Below are 18,635 nucleotides of genomic sequence, written 5' to 3' on the forward strand. Positions count from 1 at the left end.
AGGGGTGACTGTTAAGAATCTTCAGGCTTTCCAGGTCCTGCAGAATGTCTTCCACAAAGCCAGTGACTCAGTTCTCTGTACGCAAGTTCTCCTGGCCATCAAGACCATGTGGGCCTGGAACCCAAGGAACTTCTTCCTGCTGGAGTGGACCCTGCAGCCCATCTCACAGTTTGTGGAGCTTGTGCCCTCAAAGCCGACCCTGGTGCAGGTGCACTTCTTCCAACTGCTGGAGGCCCTGGTGTTCAGGCTGCGCTACGTGCCCCATGAGATCCTGCGCAAAGTGCAGCATCTGATCAAGGAGAGCCCCCAGCCATCCTGCACCCTTGTGGCCCTGCAGAGCATCCTCAAGATCACTGACAGTGAACCCCTCTTCACTGACATCTTCCGGGACTCGGGGCTGCTGGGCCTGCTGCTGGCACAGCTGCGGAAGCAGGCTAAGATCATGAGGAAGTCAGGTGCAGCTCTGGGGCCTTGGGAGGGGTGGGCAAATGGGCACCGAGAGCCAGGCCAGGTCTGTGTTCCAAGCTGGCTATCTCTTGATGGAACAGAGAAGGTGAGCAAGTTCATGCCATGGGCATCGTGAGGATCAGAGAAGGGACTCCTGGTATACTTGGCTTCCAAAAGATCAAGGAGCTTCCCAGCTTCCCCATGAGGAGATCAGAGGGGTGGATGTAACTATAAATGGGCCTGGGGCTCACTGCACCCCTGGCCTGGACACTGTCGGGGTGCAGATGGCAGATGCAGATGGGGGCCTTCAGATCCTTGGAAATGCAAAGGGGACAGGATCCTGGGGCGTTTGGAGTTCTGGATGCCCTTCTGGGGCCGGCCGGGATAGGCCTTGGTCACTTGCATTGTAGGCCTGATGGTCTCCTGCCAGGAGAAGGGTCACTAGGGACTTGATGTCTCAGCATGCCCCCCTGAGTCTGGTCCCACTCTCCGTGGCTCCTGGCCCTACTTCGGCCCTTGCATTGTGGGGGTCTCAGCCTCAGCAGCTTCTGCTATCATTCTGGACTCTGGGATCCTCTGTCTTCATGGAGAGGCCCCTTGGTCAGGGGCTGGGCTCCTTTACAGCCTCCCCATTCCCCACACTGGGTACCCGGAGGGGGACTCCCTCTGTGACCTGGAGCGATTGTATTGAACCCCCTTCCCCGGTCTTCTCAGCTTTCTCTCCATGTCTATACCTGCAGCCCTGGTAAATCATCCTGGAGGAGGGGCAGTAGGACCTCAGCATCCTCCACTTACCTCTCATTGCTTCTTCCTCCTCCCCTCTTCTTCCCACATCACATTGGCTGGGAGCACCTGGGGCTCCATAGCCCTTAGTTGTGCAGAATTCTGACCTAAGCCAAGGCCATCAGCTGGTCTGTTTCCTGGACATCTTGGTGGGGAGGGTGCTGAGGCTGCAGGGCCAGACAGCCAGGGCTAGAATTCTGGCAGTGTCATTAACAGGCCCAGGGCTCTCAGTGAAATGACTTCGCCTCTGTGAGGCTGCTTGTTCCTGTGAGCAAGGATGATGGGTATGTAATAGTGAGGAACAGTATCCAGTGCTATGCCTAGCACACAACAGTCTTGGAATCCTAGAGGGTCAGCCCTGCTGTTTGGAGATTGTGGTAGATTCTCCAAGAGACGCGCAGGTGGGTTTTGAAGGCCCAGAAGGACCCATATACTCCCAGGAGTGTTTGCAAATGAGGTTAAAACTAAAGACAGTATGGGCTTGTGGGGTGATACTGTTTGTGTCTGGGCCAGGTCCTGGATAATATTTTGTTATGTGCTTCTCTTTTTTTCTTTTTTCTTTTCTTTTTCCCCATTAAGTTTATTGGTACATTTTAGGTATAAAATACAGTTACATTCATCATTGGGATCTTGTACCATTACATGAGTCTCTTGGTTCTTATTTTTTTTCCCCTTGCCTTGCCCTCCCTTCACCCCCTCCACCCTTCCCTATTTGCAAAGCCCTTGTTTCCATTTTTTTCCTCTTCTCATATTTTTTCCTTTCCCTTTTTTCCCTTCCCCTACCCCTCCCAATTCCCCTGCTCTTTTAGACCTTTTCTTCCTGTTACACAATATCAGTTATACATTTTAAAAATTATAGTATTAAGATCTAGGAGACATTACCACAGATTTTACAGAATTTAAAAGGATATAGAAAGCATATTACAAAAATCTTTTCGGAAATAAATTTGACAACTTCTAAGAAGTAACTTAGAAGACAAATTAATGCAACTAACTCTGGAGGAAATATAAAATTTGAATAGCATCTATTAAAGAAAGTATATTCCTAGTTTGAAAACCTACCTATATGACAACAGCAGGCTCATAAACATTTTAACTGATAAATTATATCAAACATTTAAAGCAGAAAAAAGAAGGAACACTTCTCCCCTCATTTTAGGAACTCAACATTGTGCTAATCCTAAAACTGGATAACGATAATAGAAGAAAAAAGTATGAACATAGATAGAAATTTGTTTAACAAAACAAACTATTAGAAGTCAGATCTGGCAGGATGTAGAAAGTGGTTTTGTTATAGGGATGGCAGTGTTGGTTCAGCATTGGAAGAGCCACCCCCAAAAGTAATCATTTTAACAGAGGAAAGGAGAAAGCCATATGATCCTGTCACTAGTTGGAGAAAAAGTATTGGACTAAATTCTACAGCTGTTCATGGTAAAAGCTATCAGGAGACTAGAAGTAGAACAGAACCTTCTCAACAGATGAAAGACATGTACTCCATACTTCCAACAAAAACTCCTTCTATGAATGGAGATGATACAATGCTTTCTCCCTAAAGTGGGGAACAAGGGCATATATGCCTACTCTTCATCTGTCCATTAGACTTTGAAACATAGGTCTAAACCGAAATAGTCTTGGCAATAAAATGACACAACTAGGATAGGATTGGCATGGCAGAAGCAAAATCTTTATATGTAGATGAAATGATCATCTACAGAGAAAATACTAAGAAATCTCTAGAAGCCCCTAGAAGTTGTACTTGAATTTAGCAGGATTAGAAAACACAAGGTATATATAAAAATTCAGGTCTGTGTATACTTGCTATAAATGAAGAACTGGATATTGAAATTTAAAAGTTATGTATGAGTACAAAGGACCCAGAAGAGCCAAAACAAAAACAAAAACAGTGTTGGAAGACATTTAGCACCTAATTTTAAGACTTCTTCTAAAGCTACAGTAATCAAGGCAGAGTAAGGAAAGACATATAGATCATTTGAATAAAACAGAGAATCTAGAAATAGAATCACACATATATGGTCCACTGAGTTTTGAAAGATTATTTAACATTAGCATTTTATAGAATATAAACTCAATTCAAGAGCCAAGGAAGAGATAGTATCTTCAGCAAATAGCACTACAACACCTGGTATCTGTATATAAAAACTTAACCTCAACCCTTTTTTTCCATACATGAAAATAACTTGAAGGGATCTATGAACCTAAATAAGAAAGCCTAAAAGTATAAAACTTTAAGAAGAAATTATAAGGAAAAATATTTATGAATTCGGGGTAGGCAAGAACTACCCAGGATACAAAAAACATGATGTATAAAGGAAAAAAAATTGATAAATGAGATTCCATCAAAATTTAGAACTTTAAATGACATCATTAAAATGAAAAGTAGTCCTTAAACAGACCATATTTACAATGCATATAACCTTTGACCAGAATATATAAAGAATTCTTAGAGCTCATTAATAGACAAGCTAATTAAAAAGTAGACAAAAGAAGATGATAAATAGCCAGTATAGCACAAGGGATGGTGTGCAATTCTAGAATCAGAAAAATACTAATCAGTACAATAATAAGATTGAATTATACACTCATTAGGGAGATGAAATCAAAAGTTGTAAAAGCCTTGTCATGACTTTTTCTTTTTGTTGGATTCTCCTCCTTTGCGTTTAATTTGTCACCCCCAATGGATTCATTCTGCTGGGTTTCCTGGGGTTGTGATCCTCATTGTCTTTTCCTAGGGTATTGTCTAAAATTTTTTGGAGTGCTGGTTTGGTATTCATGAAGTTCCTGAGGTGCTCTTTATCATGAAAGTATCTTATTTCTCCATCAATTTTTAAAGATAGTTTTGCAGAGTACATCAATCTGGGTTGGAGGCTGTTTTCCTTTAGGGCTTGAAATACATCACTCCAAGCTCTTCTTGCCTTGAGGGTGTGCATTGAGAAGTCTGCTGTGATTCTGATGGGCTTTCCTTTGCATGTGATTTGTTTCTTTTCTCTCACTGCTTGTAGAATTTTGTTCTTCTGTTGGATTTCTGGAATCCTAACTATTATATGCCTATGTGTAGATATTTTGATTAAGGCTAGCTGGAGTCCTATATGCTTCACTTATCTGTATGTCAAGTTCTTTTCCCCTCCTTGGGAAGTTTTCTGCCATCACTTCTGTGAAGAGTTTTTTTATGTCATCTGCACTCTCTCCTCTTTCTTCATCGACTCTAATCAGTCTTATGTTATTCTTCTTTGCATCGTCTAGCAGCTGCTGGATCGATTTCTTGTGTTCCCTTACAATTTTAAAGCAATTTTTCGTTTCTTCCTCACTAATTGCAATCTTATCTTCTATATGTGAAATTCTGTCCTCACACTGGTTCATTCTGCTGTGTAGACTTTTGATGGAGTTTTTAATCTCTTGGAAATCTGTTTGTATCTGTTTTATGGATTCCATTTGTTTCCTATGTTGGGATTCCATCATGTTCCTCCGATCCTCTATTTTTTTAATCTGTGTCCTCTCTAGATTTATTAATCATGTCTTTAACCATGAGCAAAATCTTTGCTGTTATCTGAGTAATTATTTCTGATTTCATTTTTCCCAGATCCTCTTTTGTTGCCAGTTCAGAGAGTCCAGGTGGTTGAGTATCAGATTGTTCCATCTCGTTTCCCTTTGGGGTTGCTGTAGGTGATCTGGAAGTCTGTTTTTGAGGCTTGTTTGTGTGTCTTCTCATTTCCACGGCGGCGGGCGGGGGGGGGGATGGTGCTTCTGGCGCCCACGTGGCTCACCTCTGCCCTAGGAGCTTGGGATGGCAGCGGCGGAGCTTCCTTCCAGGTGCTGGGACTGGCTGAGCTTCTCTGCCCTAGAAGCCTGGGATGGAGGTTGGGAGCTTCCTTCCGGGTGCTGGGACCGGCTCACCTTCTTGGCCCTAGGAGCCTGGGATGGAGGTGGGGAGCTTCCTTCTGGGTGCTGGGACCGGCTGAGCTTCTCTCCCCTAGGAGCTGTGCTTCTCTTTATTGCTCAGTAACTTTATCTCAGCTCATCCTGTGTTGCTAATGAAACACCACAGACTAGGTAATTTATAAGGTATAGAAGTTCTTCAGGCTGTGGTGCTGGAGGGTGAGGAATCTAATGTCAAGGTATTGGCATCTGGGCATGACTCCGTTGCTGCCTGATAGCATAGTGGAGCATGTCACATGGACAGACAGCAAGCGTGCCAACTTGGTCCTCGTAATGACTTCCTGGTCCCATCATAGGATCCCATACTCATGACCTCATCTAAACCCAATTCTCTCCCATAAGCCCCACCTCCAAATACCATTAATATGTAAGTTTAGGGATTAAGTTTTCAGCAGAGGAACTATTGAAGGACACATTCCAACCAGACCAAACCTAGTGCCCGAAATCCCATCATAAGTGAAATTGACATTTTACTTCCTTTGCTTTCCTTGGTGTTTAACTGGGAAGTCTTTGCATTTAGTGTTTCTGTGTTATCCTAGCTGGGTGTTGGTTTTTAGCAGGCTGACATCAAGTTTGCTTCTAAGTTCAGCCCCAGACCTGGCCATCCCTAGGAGAGCTTGAACTTTATATGGATGAGGCATCCAGTTGTACTTTGAGATGTCTTGTTGTTCCTTAGATACTCAGTCATTCTTGTGCTCATTCATTTATTCTTTCTTTATCCCCTAAATATAACTCAAGCTTCTAATTTGTTCAGGGATTGTTCTGGCAGTGGTATTCAGTGGTAGACCAAGGTATCTTGTATGTCTTCATGGATCTACTGGGGTATCTATTTACACCAGAATCTCTTGAGCTACCTGACAGCTCACAGCTCACACCCTCCCAGGGATGAATGGGAAACTATGAAGTGGCCAGATGAAGCCCAAGTCAGGGCTCTTTACATCATCTGGGGCAATGCTTCTCAAAGCGTGGTTACAGGACCAGTCCCGTCAACCTCATCTCATATCTTAGAAATACAGATTGTAGGATCACATCCAATACTTACTAACTCAGAAAATCTGGGGCCCAGTGTGGGTCTCTGGATTTGACCCACAAGCCTTCTAGGGGGTGTTGTTGTGCTCAAATTGTTGAATTGTTGGGGGAGTAGGGTTCTATTTTAGGAACTGGGGTGCCCACTCCCTTACAATGTATTCACCTCCTCTTAAGACAGAAAACCAATGTAGGTCATATGTATTCTTTAAAAATTTTTTTGGTTGATTATTTAATATGACAGGAAACAAAGAGCCCAGTCCTGGCATCCAAGATCCAGAAAGAGAACTCACAGGCGTGATGCTGAGAACTGTAGTGGCACTTCTCAAAGGCTCGGTTCGGAATGCAGGTAAGGATGGTGTCAGCTTTGCCTTGCCACCCTATAGTAAAACATTGACTACTTCCTGGTTAGCTATGTGTTGGTTATCTATATTCAAAGGTTATATTCAAGGAATAATATATTTATATAATATTTATGGTTGTGGCTAGTGTCCATTGGCTGGTTGATGTTCACTGATCGTCGATAAGTTAGTAGACACCTTGATTAACACTTTTTACTCCTGAGGTTGAACAATAAGATTGGTGAGCTGCGATTGTGTTTAATATGCCAATTTCTAAATTAATGAGACCATGGAGCCCCCTTCCCTTTCAAGAAAAATCTATTACTGCATCAACAAAGTCGCATCCATAGGCTTGGTGATTTCTCATCTTTATCTGAGGTCTTCATAGATCATCTATGTTGAATGAAAAAAATTTACTTCATTATAGCAGAGTAAAAGTCTCTTAACATTAAATTCCAAAATATTCGCAGGAGGTGTTGGTTAAATTCGTAGTCCCAGGCTTGGTCCCAGACATTGAGTTAGCGTAGATTGAGGTAGAGCTCAGGAATCTCCTCTGGGACAGGTGATTTCTGTGTGGGGGTACCTGGCCCAGAAATGGAACAATCCTGCCTTCTGGATCTGAGCTGCTCAAATCCACACAAAGCTACTTGGTTTCATTAATTCCTGAGTTTTATTCCATGAGGATTACTTCAAATATCAATCCTGGGGAGGACATGTTTTGGATTACTTCTAAGCAAAAGCATACCACCAACTGGATTTCTTTAATTCTTTCCCCAAGAAACTACCTAGGAATTAGATATGTTCTTAAATTCACATTTAAATTCTTAAATATGTTCTTAAATGGTTTGCTTTCTATAAGAATTTCGGCAGACAGGAAAGAGAGAATTGTCATCGGCCCTGGATTAAGGAATTACACAGAAATAAAGGAAGACAGCCTGGTTACTTAGGTTTTTAAAAAGAAAAAGACTTTTCCTTTCTCTTTTTTCTATAAGATTATAATACTTTGTTAATGGTAGTCATCATTTTGTACAATAGAGCTCCCGAACTTAACTCCTATGGGGAGCTTATGAGTCAAAGGATTTTTAAAAAGTAAAATTCTCACTGGTGAAGAAAGATTTCTATTTAATTGTCAGCTCCACAGTTTCTCTTTTCCTTTTCCTAATGTCATCCATAATGTATATGATGTGTAAAAAAAGTTAAAAAAAAGACTACCAAAGGGCAAAAGCAAAACCTAAAAATGTGGCCAAACAAATGTGAAAGTTGTCAGGAAAAGCTGTCTTTGCTATTGAAGGCCCCCTCATTCAGCGCCTCCTCTCCATCTGTCCCTAGTGGTCTTGAAGGACCATGGCATGGTACCCTTCATCAAGATCTTCCTGGATGACCAGTGCTACCGTGAGGCCTCACTCAGCATCCTGGAGCAGCTTGCAGTCATCAATGCTGAGGAGTACGCCAGCATCATTGTGGGTGCGCTGTGCTCCTCCACACAGGGCGAGCTGCAGCTGAAACTGGATCTCCTGCAGGTAATTTCCCACCCTGCATTGTGGCTGCCTCTCAGGTTGATATGTAGGTGACTGCCATGTGTCCAGGCATCGGTCCTTTCAGGGGCCACTGTGTTTGCTAGGCAGGACCTTGTGTTAGGTAGCATTAGCTGCTGTAACAAATAGGCCTCCTGTCCTCAGTTGCCGGGAATACTAGACATTTCTTTCTTATGCAGAATCCATCAGTGACTGGGACTGCTGTTCGGAGACAGCAGTCACCTGGGCATCCAACTTGGCCCCCAGGCCTGTGGATGGTAGAGAACTCCTCACTCAATGGCCACATGTTAGCTTCTGTCCTGTTTTCTTTGGGCATAACTTTGGGGAGGACTCCCTTGGGTGCAAAGGGATGGGAAATGAAGTCCCTGGCTGAGTGAGTACTTTCCAGCAGCACTGACAGTTATGGAAGTGGAGGGAATCCTGGTTAGACATGGAGGCTGTCATGGAAGGAGAGAAGCAGGAGAGACCAGAAGGCTCAGGAGAAGGTATGACCTGGAGAGGGAACCAAAAGGCCATCCAAGGAGAGGGAACAGCAGGGACAAAGGGTTAAGAGGCCTGGGTTGTCACCTTTGGAGGACAGAGAGAAGTACGTTTTTGTAACATTGCTAATAGTCATCAAATATAATACCAACTCTCTTATTCCCTGTCCTTTCCATCTATTGCTTTCACAATCTTGTTGTTCCTTCCTTTCTTTTTCTTTGGTACTGGGAATCGAACTCGGATCCTTGCGCTTGTGAGGCAGGTGGTGGAACCACGGAGTTAAATCCCTGGCCCTGTTCCTTCCTTTCATCTCTTCTGTCTTTGTGGTTTACATTTTTGAAAAATTCTCTTTTCTTATCATCCAAGCTTGCATCAGTTGGTGTGGCCCCAGCATCATGAATGTTCTATCCAAAAGTGCTATGTGACCCAAATTATCATGTGTTTCTTAGGTGACAAGAACCCAAACAGTGATTTAATTATAGGGTCCCCTTCCCCCCCAAAATCAGTGACAGTGATCTCTAGGAAGCACAAAATTTAACAAAAGTTAAATGTCTTAGAAGATATTTGAGTCTCATGATTACATAGATAAGGCAATTGCAAAACAGCCTGCACAGCAAGGGAGAGAGACATCAAGAATTAATGAGTTACAGACATCATATTTCAGGGATCCATGCACACCCATGTTTATAGCAGTACAACTCAATAGCTAAATCATGGAAGTGGCCTATGTGTTCATCAATAGATGAATGGATAAACAAAATATGGTTTTTACATACAATGGAGTGCTACTCTGCCATAAAGAAGGATAAACTTGAGTCAATTGTAGGAAAATAAATGCACCTTGAGACTGTAATGTTAAATGAAATAAACCAGATATGCATAGGTTCCCTGGAACCCAAAGTATAAATAATTTAAAAAACAAAATAAAAGATAGATAATAGGAAACAGGGAAATAGGCATTTTGCAAATGGGAAGAAAACCAAGAAATGGAAGGAGAGGGGAGTGAGGGAAAGGAAGAGGACTAAAAAGAATTAAGATGTGCTCTGCACATATACCAACTCTTCATGATGAATGTGATCACTACATGTACTAATGAATTTTTTTTTTGATACCCAGGAATTGAACTCGGGACCTTGTGCTTGCAAGGCAGGCGGCAGAACCACTGAGCTAAATCCCCAGCCCTTCATGTACTAATGAAAACGAAGAGAAATTAATGAGGGCTGGGGTGTAACTCAGTAGTAGAGCACTTGCCTAGCATGCATGAGGCCTGGGTTCCATTCCATCCCTAGCAACACATATGTGCATGTGCGTGCATGAGCGTGTGCGCACATACACACACACACACACACACACACACGGAGGAAGAGAAGGGGAAGAAATGAAAATTTGGTGCTGGGAAGGCCTGAGATTCACATGGCCCAGTTTTCTAGTGTTGCAGGCAGAGACATCTGGAGCACTTCCTTGACCAGACTAACACCACCCAATTGCTAAATGGTGAAGTTAATTTGAATCCAAGACGAGCATCTAAAGACCCAGTGACCTCACTGTGCTGTGCTCATCTGTGCCTCCTGTGTCTGCATTTGCGGCTTGATTTACATGATCCCATGGGGACAGAGAAAGCACTACCAAAACACTCAGGGCTCTGGCTTTCTGCTGGGACCACAATTGTTTCTGACACTTTTGTAGCGAAGGTGAAGCAGATCGTAGAGCAGAAAGTTTTGCTTCACTTTGGAAAGTGAAAGCATCTTCATGCCCAGTGTAGAAGAGGGCTCTGCCCTGTGCAGGGAGCATTCCTGTTGTTTACTCTACAGCTCACAGGCATCTTATTGGAGTGCTGGCCCTTGGGTAATAGACTGAATTTCTGGAATTAGCAATGTAAAGCCATTATGATGTTTTACAGATTCAATATCATTTCAGAACCTCGCTATCAGGAGAGCATGTAAGAAATGAGAGTACAGTGAGCTTATTTAACAAAGCATTAGCCTGAGTTTGGTATGCTGGGTCCTGCTGGGCAGTCGGGAGGCCCCAGAAGCTGCCATCACCCTGCAGGGACTTGGGCTGTGAACATATCGCTCCCCCCAGAGCCTCGTCCAGATTCGCCTAGCATGAGTCACAGGAGTCACTAGTGAACCCTCACTGGGGTGGACGTGAAATCTGCAAGTACCTTGAAATCATTCTGGGAACCCCTGGGAACTTTGGAAACAAACATGTGAAATGAACTCTTTCTGGCCGGATCTCCCTTTTCAGAACTGAGAGGCACTGTGTCTACACAGTGGGTCAGATAACAATGTGGGGGAAGTGCCACAGTGCTGGGACAGCAAGGGAAGGGAGCAAGCAGTGCCGCCCATAAAGGACTGCCACATCTGAAGTGAGATCATGTCATGACGTCACCCCCATGTCCCTTCCCTGTGGCAGAATCCACTAACTCTGGGCAGATGTTTCCAAATCCGGCAGCTCTTCCATACCAACACTGAAGTGCATATGACTGTGCCACCAATTCTGGCAAGCGATAACTGAGTTAAAGGATAATGTAAGCAAATGAATTTCCTCCCTACGGCCGGTGGGACCATGATTGGGTTATGCACAAATTCAGATTGATTTGCTAATATACATTTAGCTGTTCAACTCTGAGCTTAATTGCATTACCTCACCGGTCTTCCAGCATGACACATGGAAAATTATGAGGAATAACAAATAATAGAATGTGAAATAAATCCTGTTAGTCCTAACATAGTTAGCGTTTTGCAGCCCACATCCATTCTATAGATTCAAGCTGGAGGAATACTAACTCAGAGACGATGACACGGTAACTGAGTTAGGGATGAGGAAATGTGCTTAACGCTGACCTTTCTTGAAATGTGTCAACCCGAGCCTGATTACTTTGACTTCAGCTGATTAAATTTACTCCCTTCCGCAGCCTTGAAGCTCTCGGTGATGCATTGCCTTGCAAAGTTGAGCGACAGTAATGGAGACCCTCTTCCTAGGCCCCCAGTTCCTGACAAATCACTTCCTGAAGTAGCAAAGTGTTTATTTTCCTTTATGATAGAAATGTTTCTCTTTAGTTGCTATGAAATTAAGCCTTCGTAATTGGATTTTGGACTCTTTATTTTATGACTCTGCAAATATGAAATTAACCTCATCCTAAGAAATAATAGAACAGTCTACATTCTAATGAGATTAGCCCCATTTTAGATAATGACTCTGAATTTAATAAATCAAACAAAGCAACAATTAAGGACAGCCATCCCCCCTGCCCTCCTCCCTTCTACCCTGGGTGAGAAGAAAGCTACTGCCTAGGCATTGCAGGTGACAGTCCCTCTGAGAGATACAGATCATCAGGAGGACTTTTCCTGGGTTGCTCCTCTTTTAAAACATCTGCTCTCAAGCATCCACACTCCGCTCTGAAGCACGGAGCTCTTCTAAGCAATATCTGGCACCAATTTGGAAGCCTGAAAGATGAGTGCTGGGGCGAGGAGGGTTTCTATGGTCATCTGGCAAGCAAACAACTGGCCATAATCTGATTAGCACCGTTTTTCAATTGTTCTCCCTTTCTGGTATTTGTTTTGTCATGTGTCATGTGAGAAACCCACAAGTGTCTTTGATTCCATTTGCCCTAAGCCAAACTTTTAGAAGTGTTAAGAGCCCTGGAAAGCCTTGACAAAAATGTTGCCTGTTTAACATCACAGAGGCTGAGATTTCCCAGTGTCTCTGTGATTGGTTTATTTTTCATGGCACATGTTGTGTGACCAGGTGCACTGTCAGGCTCAGACAGTGAGACACGTGCGTGTCATTTGCCAATGATCAACCTGCTGTGTAGGAAGGAAGGGGCCAAAAGCATCACACACTGCAAAGTCAGAGTGAGCTTCTGCTCAGCTGAAGAAATAACTCTTTGTTGGGGATGATTACTCTTGCAGGGAAGGTACAAATGCGGTGTCTGCCTTGAGACCCCCCCGGGGGGGCCGCTGGGGATACACAGCCATTTTGTCTACACACATGCACTGGGGCTCAGCCTTCTGCAAGAAGCTTGCTCTAGTATATACATGCTCATCTCTAAGGACATGTCTACAAATACTAGTCTCTTCTCGGTTTTAAGCCAAGTCCACACCCTCACCTTCAAGGAGAAAGCAATGTCGCCACTGAGCCCTCAATATGTGGTTTTTGCCTCTGTCTTTCCAGCAGTGTGGAAGGTCCATCTCCTTGAAATCCATCCTGCAACTCTGATTTAACCCCCACAGTGGTGGCTCTGATGCTGCTTTTTAAAAAAGCAAAATGACAATCTATTCCCCACACTGAGGTGTAATGGGTTATCATTGATCTAACCACAGTAGTAAGTTAGACATTTCTCTAACTGGGAAAGGATCAATCAACCCATACTGGTAAGGATGAGCCCTTCTCCCTGACTTTATATTGCTGCGTCGGTTTGAATATGAAAGTGGACTCTGGTCTTCCATAGATTCTCCTGGTCACTATGGTCTTCATTTTGTTTTTAATTTCTCTCATTGTCACAGGTGGGGTGGTGGGAGACCTCTCAGCAGTTCCTGGCCACCCTTTCTCTTTGTCTCTGAAATAATCCTCCTTCCCATGTGTTGGTCAGTATGGCCCAGGTCCTCTCATGTTCTCTGAGGCCAAACATGGGACTGATGACCCACCAGGGCCCTTGGGTTTCTTATAATGGGATATCATGTAGAGAACATAATGTAAGTGTTGGGGCACACATTATATTGTTGTGAATAGACACTCAGGTTAGATTAAGGTACCAGCATTTTAGAGATTGAGCTAGAAAATTATCTTTCTCCCAAGTTGGAAGGCTTCATGTTAAATAGTTACCTATGACTTTACTGAATTTCCATTTGATTTTCTGTGTAAAAGAATTTTAAAATTGAGTCTGTCTCCTCCTTTTTTTCAAGGCCATCAATTTTTCCTTTGTCTGCTAACTTCCACATGTCCTGCCATAGATTGTTATTCAAAAATATATGTTTAAGTCACAAGATAGCCCTTTGCCCAAATTGGGAGTGTCTCTCTTATTAAATCTTTGAACCTTATCTCAAGAACCCTGGAATTGATGGCCAAATTCTGTCCTCTTCCTTCTCTTACTAGAGCAATAATATCCAAAAAGACAAAGCAAATCAAAACTCTCTGCAGAGTCTACTAATGCAGCCACAGTGCTGTCTACTGTCCAGGAAACATGCACAAAATGCCTGGGTTTAGAAAGGGTCCCCTGTAACTTACGCGATCAATCAACAAATCAATACCCAAACTGCAGACTTTAATATTTATCTGAAATTATCCAGACATGCCTTACTTTTAGGTGTGACATTAGTACAGAATGAGAACAGCTTAAATGCAGACCTTATTCCTTCCAAAAACACGTATTGAGTGCCAGGTGCAGACCATGCACTGGCATCAATGGAGGCCTCATTGTAGTGCTCAGCAAAGCCTTGACTTTAGAAGGAAATCTGTTTGCCTGAGCAGAAGTCTCAGCTGTCTGGAGAGTGCTGGATTCTACTGAGAGCTCTGTCAGTGCTTTCTCCACATGTGTGCTGTTCCATATGCTGCACCTGTGTCTTCTATTTCTTTGGAGGGCTCTCTTCCCTTCCTGAAACCCTCAGCTCTTCTCATCAGCTTTTAAGTCCATTCCCTGTAGCATCCTTCCTCATGGAATGGGTGCACCCACCCTGCATGGGGAGGGTGGATTTCACTGTGGGTCTCCTGTGCAGGGTGAGAGGGGGCTCCTCCCACTCAGCGGGGGCCTGTCAGGTGAGGCTGTGTCCCACTGAAATGAGTGGACCAGGTGTGCTTCCTGGTCAGTGGCAGAGAGCTGAAACTGCTGAGCAGCAGCTGTGGCAGTGTGATGACTGGGGGATGAGAGAAGACTGGTGACCTCAAGTACATGCTGAGTGTGAGCTAGGGTCAGAGGAAGCCTTCTGGAGGGAGGCCCATTGAAGTCAGGGTGCTGGGTGGTCAGGTCAAGCCTATCAGTAAGAGCAGACTTCAGGTATAGCCTTTTGCAACAAGGCACTTATGGGCAACCTAAAGCGAAATGTAGCAAAGCAAGATTGATACCCCGTGGTTAGAGAATCCTCAGCTCCTGCAGCTTCCCGAGACATCCAGCAGGGCGGAGCATATGGATGCCTCTGGAGGAGTCCTGTGTGAGGTGTGCTGTGATCTGACTCCTGTAGTCATGCATTTCTTCTGCTTGCTCTTTCAGTCTCTGCTCCGGATCCTCGAGACTCCCAAAGGCCGAGCTGCTTTCCGAGTCTCCAGCGGCTTCACTGGGCTGCTGTCGCTGCTGTCTGACCTGGAGGGCTCTCTCCACGAGCCCCCGATGGAGGCATGGGGTGCTGTGTCCCGTGGCCAGACCCTGGAGCTGCTGCTGCACACCCTCTGTGCCCTGTCCGCCGCGCTGCACTTGGACCCTGTCAATAGTGACTTCTTCCGGAGGCATGGGCTCTTTGAGAAGCTAGCTGAGGACCTCAGCTCACTGGGCTGTTTTGGGGCCCCAGAGGAAGAGGGAACCCCTCAGCACTCCTGGCCTGACACAAAGGCCAGGCCATTTGCTGAACTGCTGAGCACCTCCTTTTCCCCCAGCTGCCCACTTCCTGCCAGGGCACAGAGCTGCCTGCAGGTCCTTGGCTTCCTGGACAGCATGGCCAGTGGCATCCTCCACCTGCGCAGGGATCTGAGGCAGCCCCCTGCTACCCTCTCCCAGAAAGGACAAGCCGCTGGTGGCCTCCAGGGCAGCTTCAAGCAGTGGCCAGACCTGGAGGAGAGGTAGGGCTTCACTGTCTGCCTTGGGGCATCTGGGTATCTCTGTTTCCTACCCAAACCTCCCACCACATACAGCAGCGGGAAGGCGAAGATACAGACTGGGTGTGCGGAAATGTCATGTGACTTTCTTGAAATCAACTAAGCTCTGACCCTGAGCTCCCCGCTGCTGGGAGCTGGCAGAAAGTTCAGTCCCAGTCAGTATAGGGCTGGAGGAGGCTGTTGGTTGGCATAAGAACCAGCAAAGCTTCTGGGATGCCCGAGGCCACGGGCAGCACTCTCTTCTGGGTCCTTGACCTTCTGAGCTCTCATCTCCTCCTCATGGACTTCCAGGGCTGGGTGAGGACACAAAGCACAGAGCCCACCCCAACCCTGGGACTCTTGCTGTCCTTTCTTGCTGCTTCCACGTCTCTAAGGACAGAATCGCTCCTCCTACTGGCACAAGGCAGCTCTCAGTGGGCTCAGACTTTCACAGGAAACTTTACTGTTCCATGTGTAAAACAGAATTCCACTAGAGCAACCAGACACAGAGGGCCATCCCCACCCTGCTTGTTTTGAGATGAGGGAGACAGTACACAACAGCTGTTATCAGTGTGTTTCCTTTGTTCCTCCAAAGCAGCAAAGTCAGAATGCAATTAATATGGCAATAAATTATCCTTATGTGCATTTTTATCCAAAAATATGGCCCCTTTTGCCACCCACATCTCAGTTTGGAGGCTGGTGGGGTGGGACGGATGTTAAATTTCTACATACTGAGATGATGGTAAGAGTTTTTGTTGTTGTTTCATTGGAAAATCTGGTAAACTAATTGATTTTCTAATCTTGCATTCCTGCACAAACCAACTTGTTTATGATATATTTATTGCTAAATTTGATTTGCTAATTTTTAATAAGGAGTTTTGTAACTCTGTTCACAAGACAGTTTGGCCTTTCATATTCCTTGCTCAACTATTTTTTTAATTTTGTTTTTGTTTCTGTTTTTTGGTACTGGGGATCGAACTCGGGTCCTTGAACTTGCGCAGCAGGCGACAAAACCACTGAGCTAAATCCCCGGCCCATCAACTATTTTTATTATCAAATTTATGCTAGCCTCATAATGTGAGTTTGACAGTGTTCTGCTTTCTGGAAGAGTTTATGTAAAGATTATTTACTTCTATGCCTGGATACATGCTAGAACTTGCCAGTAAAACCCTATGAGCCTGCTCTTTTCTTGGAAGATTTATTCTTGTGAGAATAAATTTCTATTTATTCTTGAATTATCTCAGGAAGTTATTTTTCATGCTTGTTTTCCTGTTTCAATTTTTTAGCAGAAGGTTGCTTAGGACATCTTTTATTTCTCTTTTGAGATGGAGTCTGGCTATCTTGCTCAGCCTGGCCCAAACTCTTGGGCTTAAGTAATCCTTCTGCCTCAGCCCCCTGAATAGCTGGGACTGCAGGTGCTCACCCCCTCCTATCTTTTTAATATGTGTCTCATCTCTCACTGATGACATCACATGCATTCATATTTGCTTTCTCTTGCCTTCTTCCTTCAGCATTTATGCCAGAACTTTATTTTTTAATGTGTCCTTTGAACCAACTTTTTGACATTTCCTGTTTTCCCTCTGAAAATTTCCATTTCATCATTTTTTGCTTCATATTATTTCATTTGAATGTTTTCTTATTCTGGTATTCTTTTTTTAATTTGAAAAATTTTTTTTATTGGTACATTTTTAGGTATACAATATAATGGCATTCATCATTGGAAATTTGCACCTTTACATAATCTCTCTTGGTTCTTATTTTTCCCCCTTCCCCAGCCCTCCCTTCAACCCCTCCACCCCTCCCTATTTACAAAGACTTTGTTTCCATTTTTTTCATTTTCTCATATTAATTCCATTCCCTCCTTTCCTTTCCCCTAACCCTCCCACTTCCCCTTCCCCTTTGCCCCTTTTCTTCCTATTTCACATTATCTATTATACCTTTTAGTCCTTATTTACACTTTCAGTTTCTCACACCAGAGAAACTATTTGGTATTTACACATGTGTGTCCTGTTTATTTCACTTAAGAGTATTGCCTCAATGTGCAACCATTTAGCCATAAATGTCTCTAATTTCTCATTTTTTATGGCTGAGTAGTACTCCATTTTATTAAAAAAACCCCACATTTTCTTTATCCAGTCTCCAGTTGATGGGCATTTGGGCTGTTTCCAAGTTTTAGCTATTACAAATTGTGCTGCTATGAACATGGGTACACATATATCACTGTGGTATGATTCTTTTAATTCTTTAGGGAAGATCCCCAGCAGTGGAATAGCTGGGTCAGATGGGACTTCCAGTCCTAGTTCTTTGAGGTATCTCCATACTGATTTCCACAGTGGTTGCACCAGTCTACACTCCCACCAGGAGTGGAGCAGGGTTCCTGTTTCCCCACAGCCCTGCCAGCATTTGTTATTGGTTCATTTCATGATAGCAGCCATTCTTCCTGGAGTGAGAAGGAATCTCAGCATTTTTTTCATTTGCATCTCTCGAATGACCAGTGATGTTGAACATTATTTCCTATGTTCCTTTGCTATTTCTATTTCTTTGTCTGAGAAATGTCTGTTCATTTGAGATGCCCATTTTCAAATTGGGTCTTTAAATTTGGGAGGTCTGATTTTTTTAAGTTCTTTATAGATTCAAGATAGTAGACCTTTGTCTGAGGAACTGCAGGTGAAGATTATTTCCCACCTTGTGGGTTGTCTCTTCACACTTGTTGGTGCTTTCTCTTTCTGTGCAGAAGTTTTTTAATAAGAAGTGATCCTACTTGTTGATTGTTTGTGCTAGTTCATGGGTAACTGAGGTTTTGTTCATAAAATCTTTTCCTACACCAATGTCTTCAAGAGTTCCACCTAACCTCTGTTCCAGGCAATTCAGCATTTCTATTTTAATATTTAGATCCTTAATCCATTTTGATTTTAGTTTAGTGCACGGTGAGAGATATAGGTCTAGTTTTAATCTTTGGCAAGTTGAAGCCCAATTTTTCCAGCACCATTTGTTAAAGAGGCTATCTTTTCTCCAGTGAGAGTGTTTGGCTCCTTTATCAAAGATGAGATGGCTGAGTGTGTCTGGCGTTGTTTCTGCATCTTCTAATCTGTTCCACTGGTCCTCAGGTCTGTTTCTTTGGCAGTACCATGCTGTTTTTATCACAGTAGCTTTGTAGTATAGTTGCAGGTTGGGGATTGTGATACCCCCTGCCATGTCTCTGTTACCTAGAATTGCTTTTGCTGTTCTGGGTCTCTTCTTGTTCCAAATGAATTTTTAGATTTTTTTTTCGAGGTCTGTGAAG

General features: G+C 43.8%; 1 protein-coding gene across 4 annotated transcripts in view; it reads left to right on the forward strand.

Moving 5' to 3' along the window:
* The window catches only part of Wdfy4 (WDFY family member 4), a 287,946-nt gene that overhangs the window by 48,300 nt on the left and 221,011 nt on the right, over positions 1–18,635 (forward strand). For all 4 annotated transcript variants that reach the window (XM_004874534.4, XM_087210586.1, XM_087210585.1 and 1 more), the window contains 4 exons: positions 3–455; positions 6,455–6,559; positions 7,881–8,071; positions 14,775–15,337. In XM_004874534.4, coding sequence (XP_004874591.2) covers positions 3–455; positions 6,455–6,559; positions 7,881–8,071; positions 14,775–15,337 — 1,312 coding nt within the window. The remainder of the gene's footprint in view (positions 1–2; positions 456–6,454; positions 6,560–7,880; positions 8,072–14,774; positions 15,338–18,635) is intronic.

The sequence above is a fragment of the Heterocephalus glaber genome, unplaced genomic scaffold (genome assembly GCF_053883595.1).
Source record: "Heterocephalus glaber isolate CG9 unplaced genomic scaffold, H.glaber_assembly_v1.0 deba00001150, whole genome shotgun sequence".
Classification (NCBI taxonomy): Eukaryota; Metazoa; Chordata; class Mammalia; order Rodentia; family Bathyergidae; genus Heterocephalus; species Heterocephalus glaber.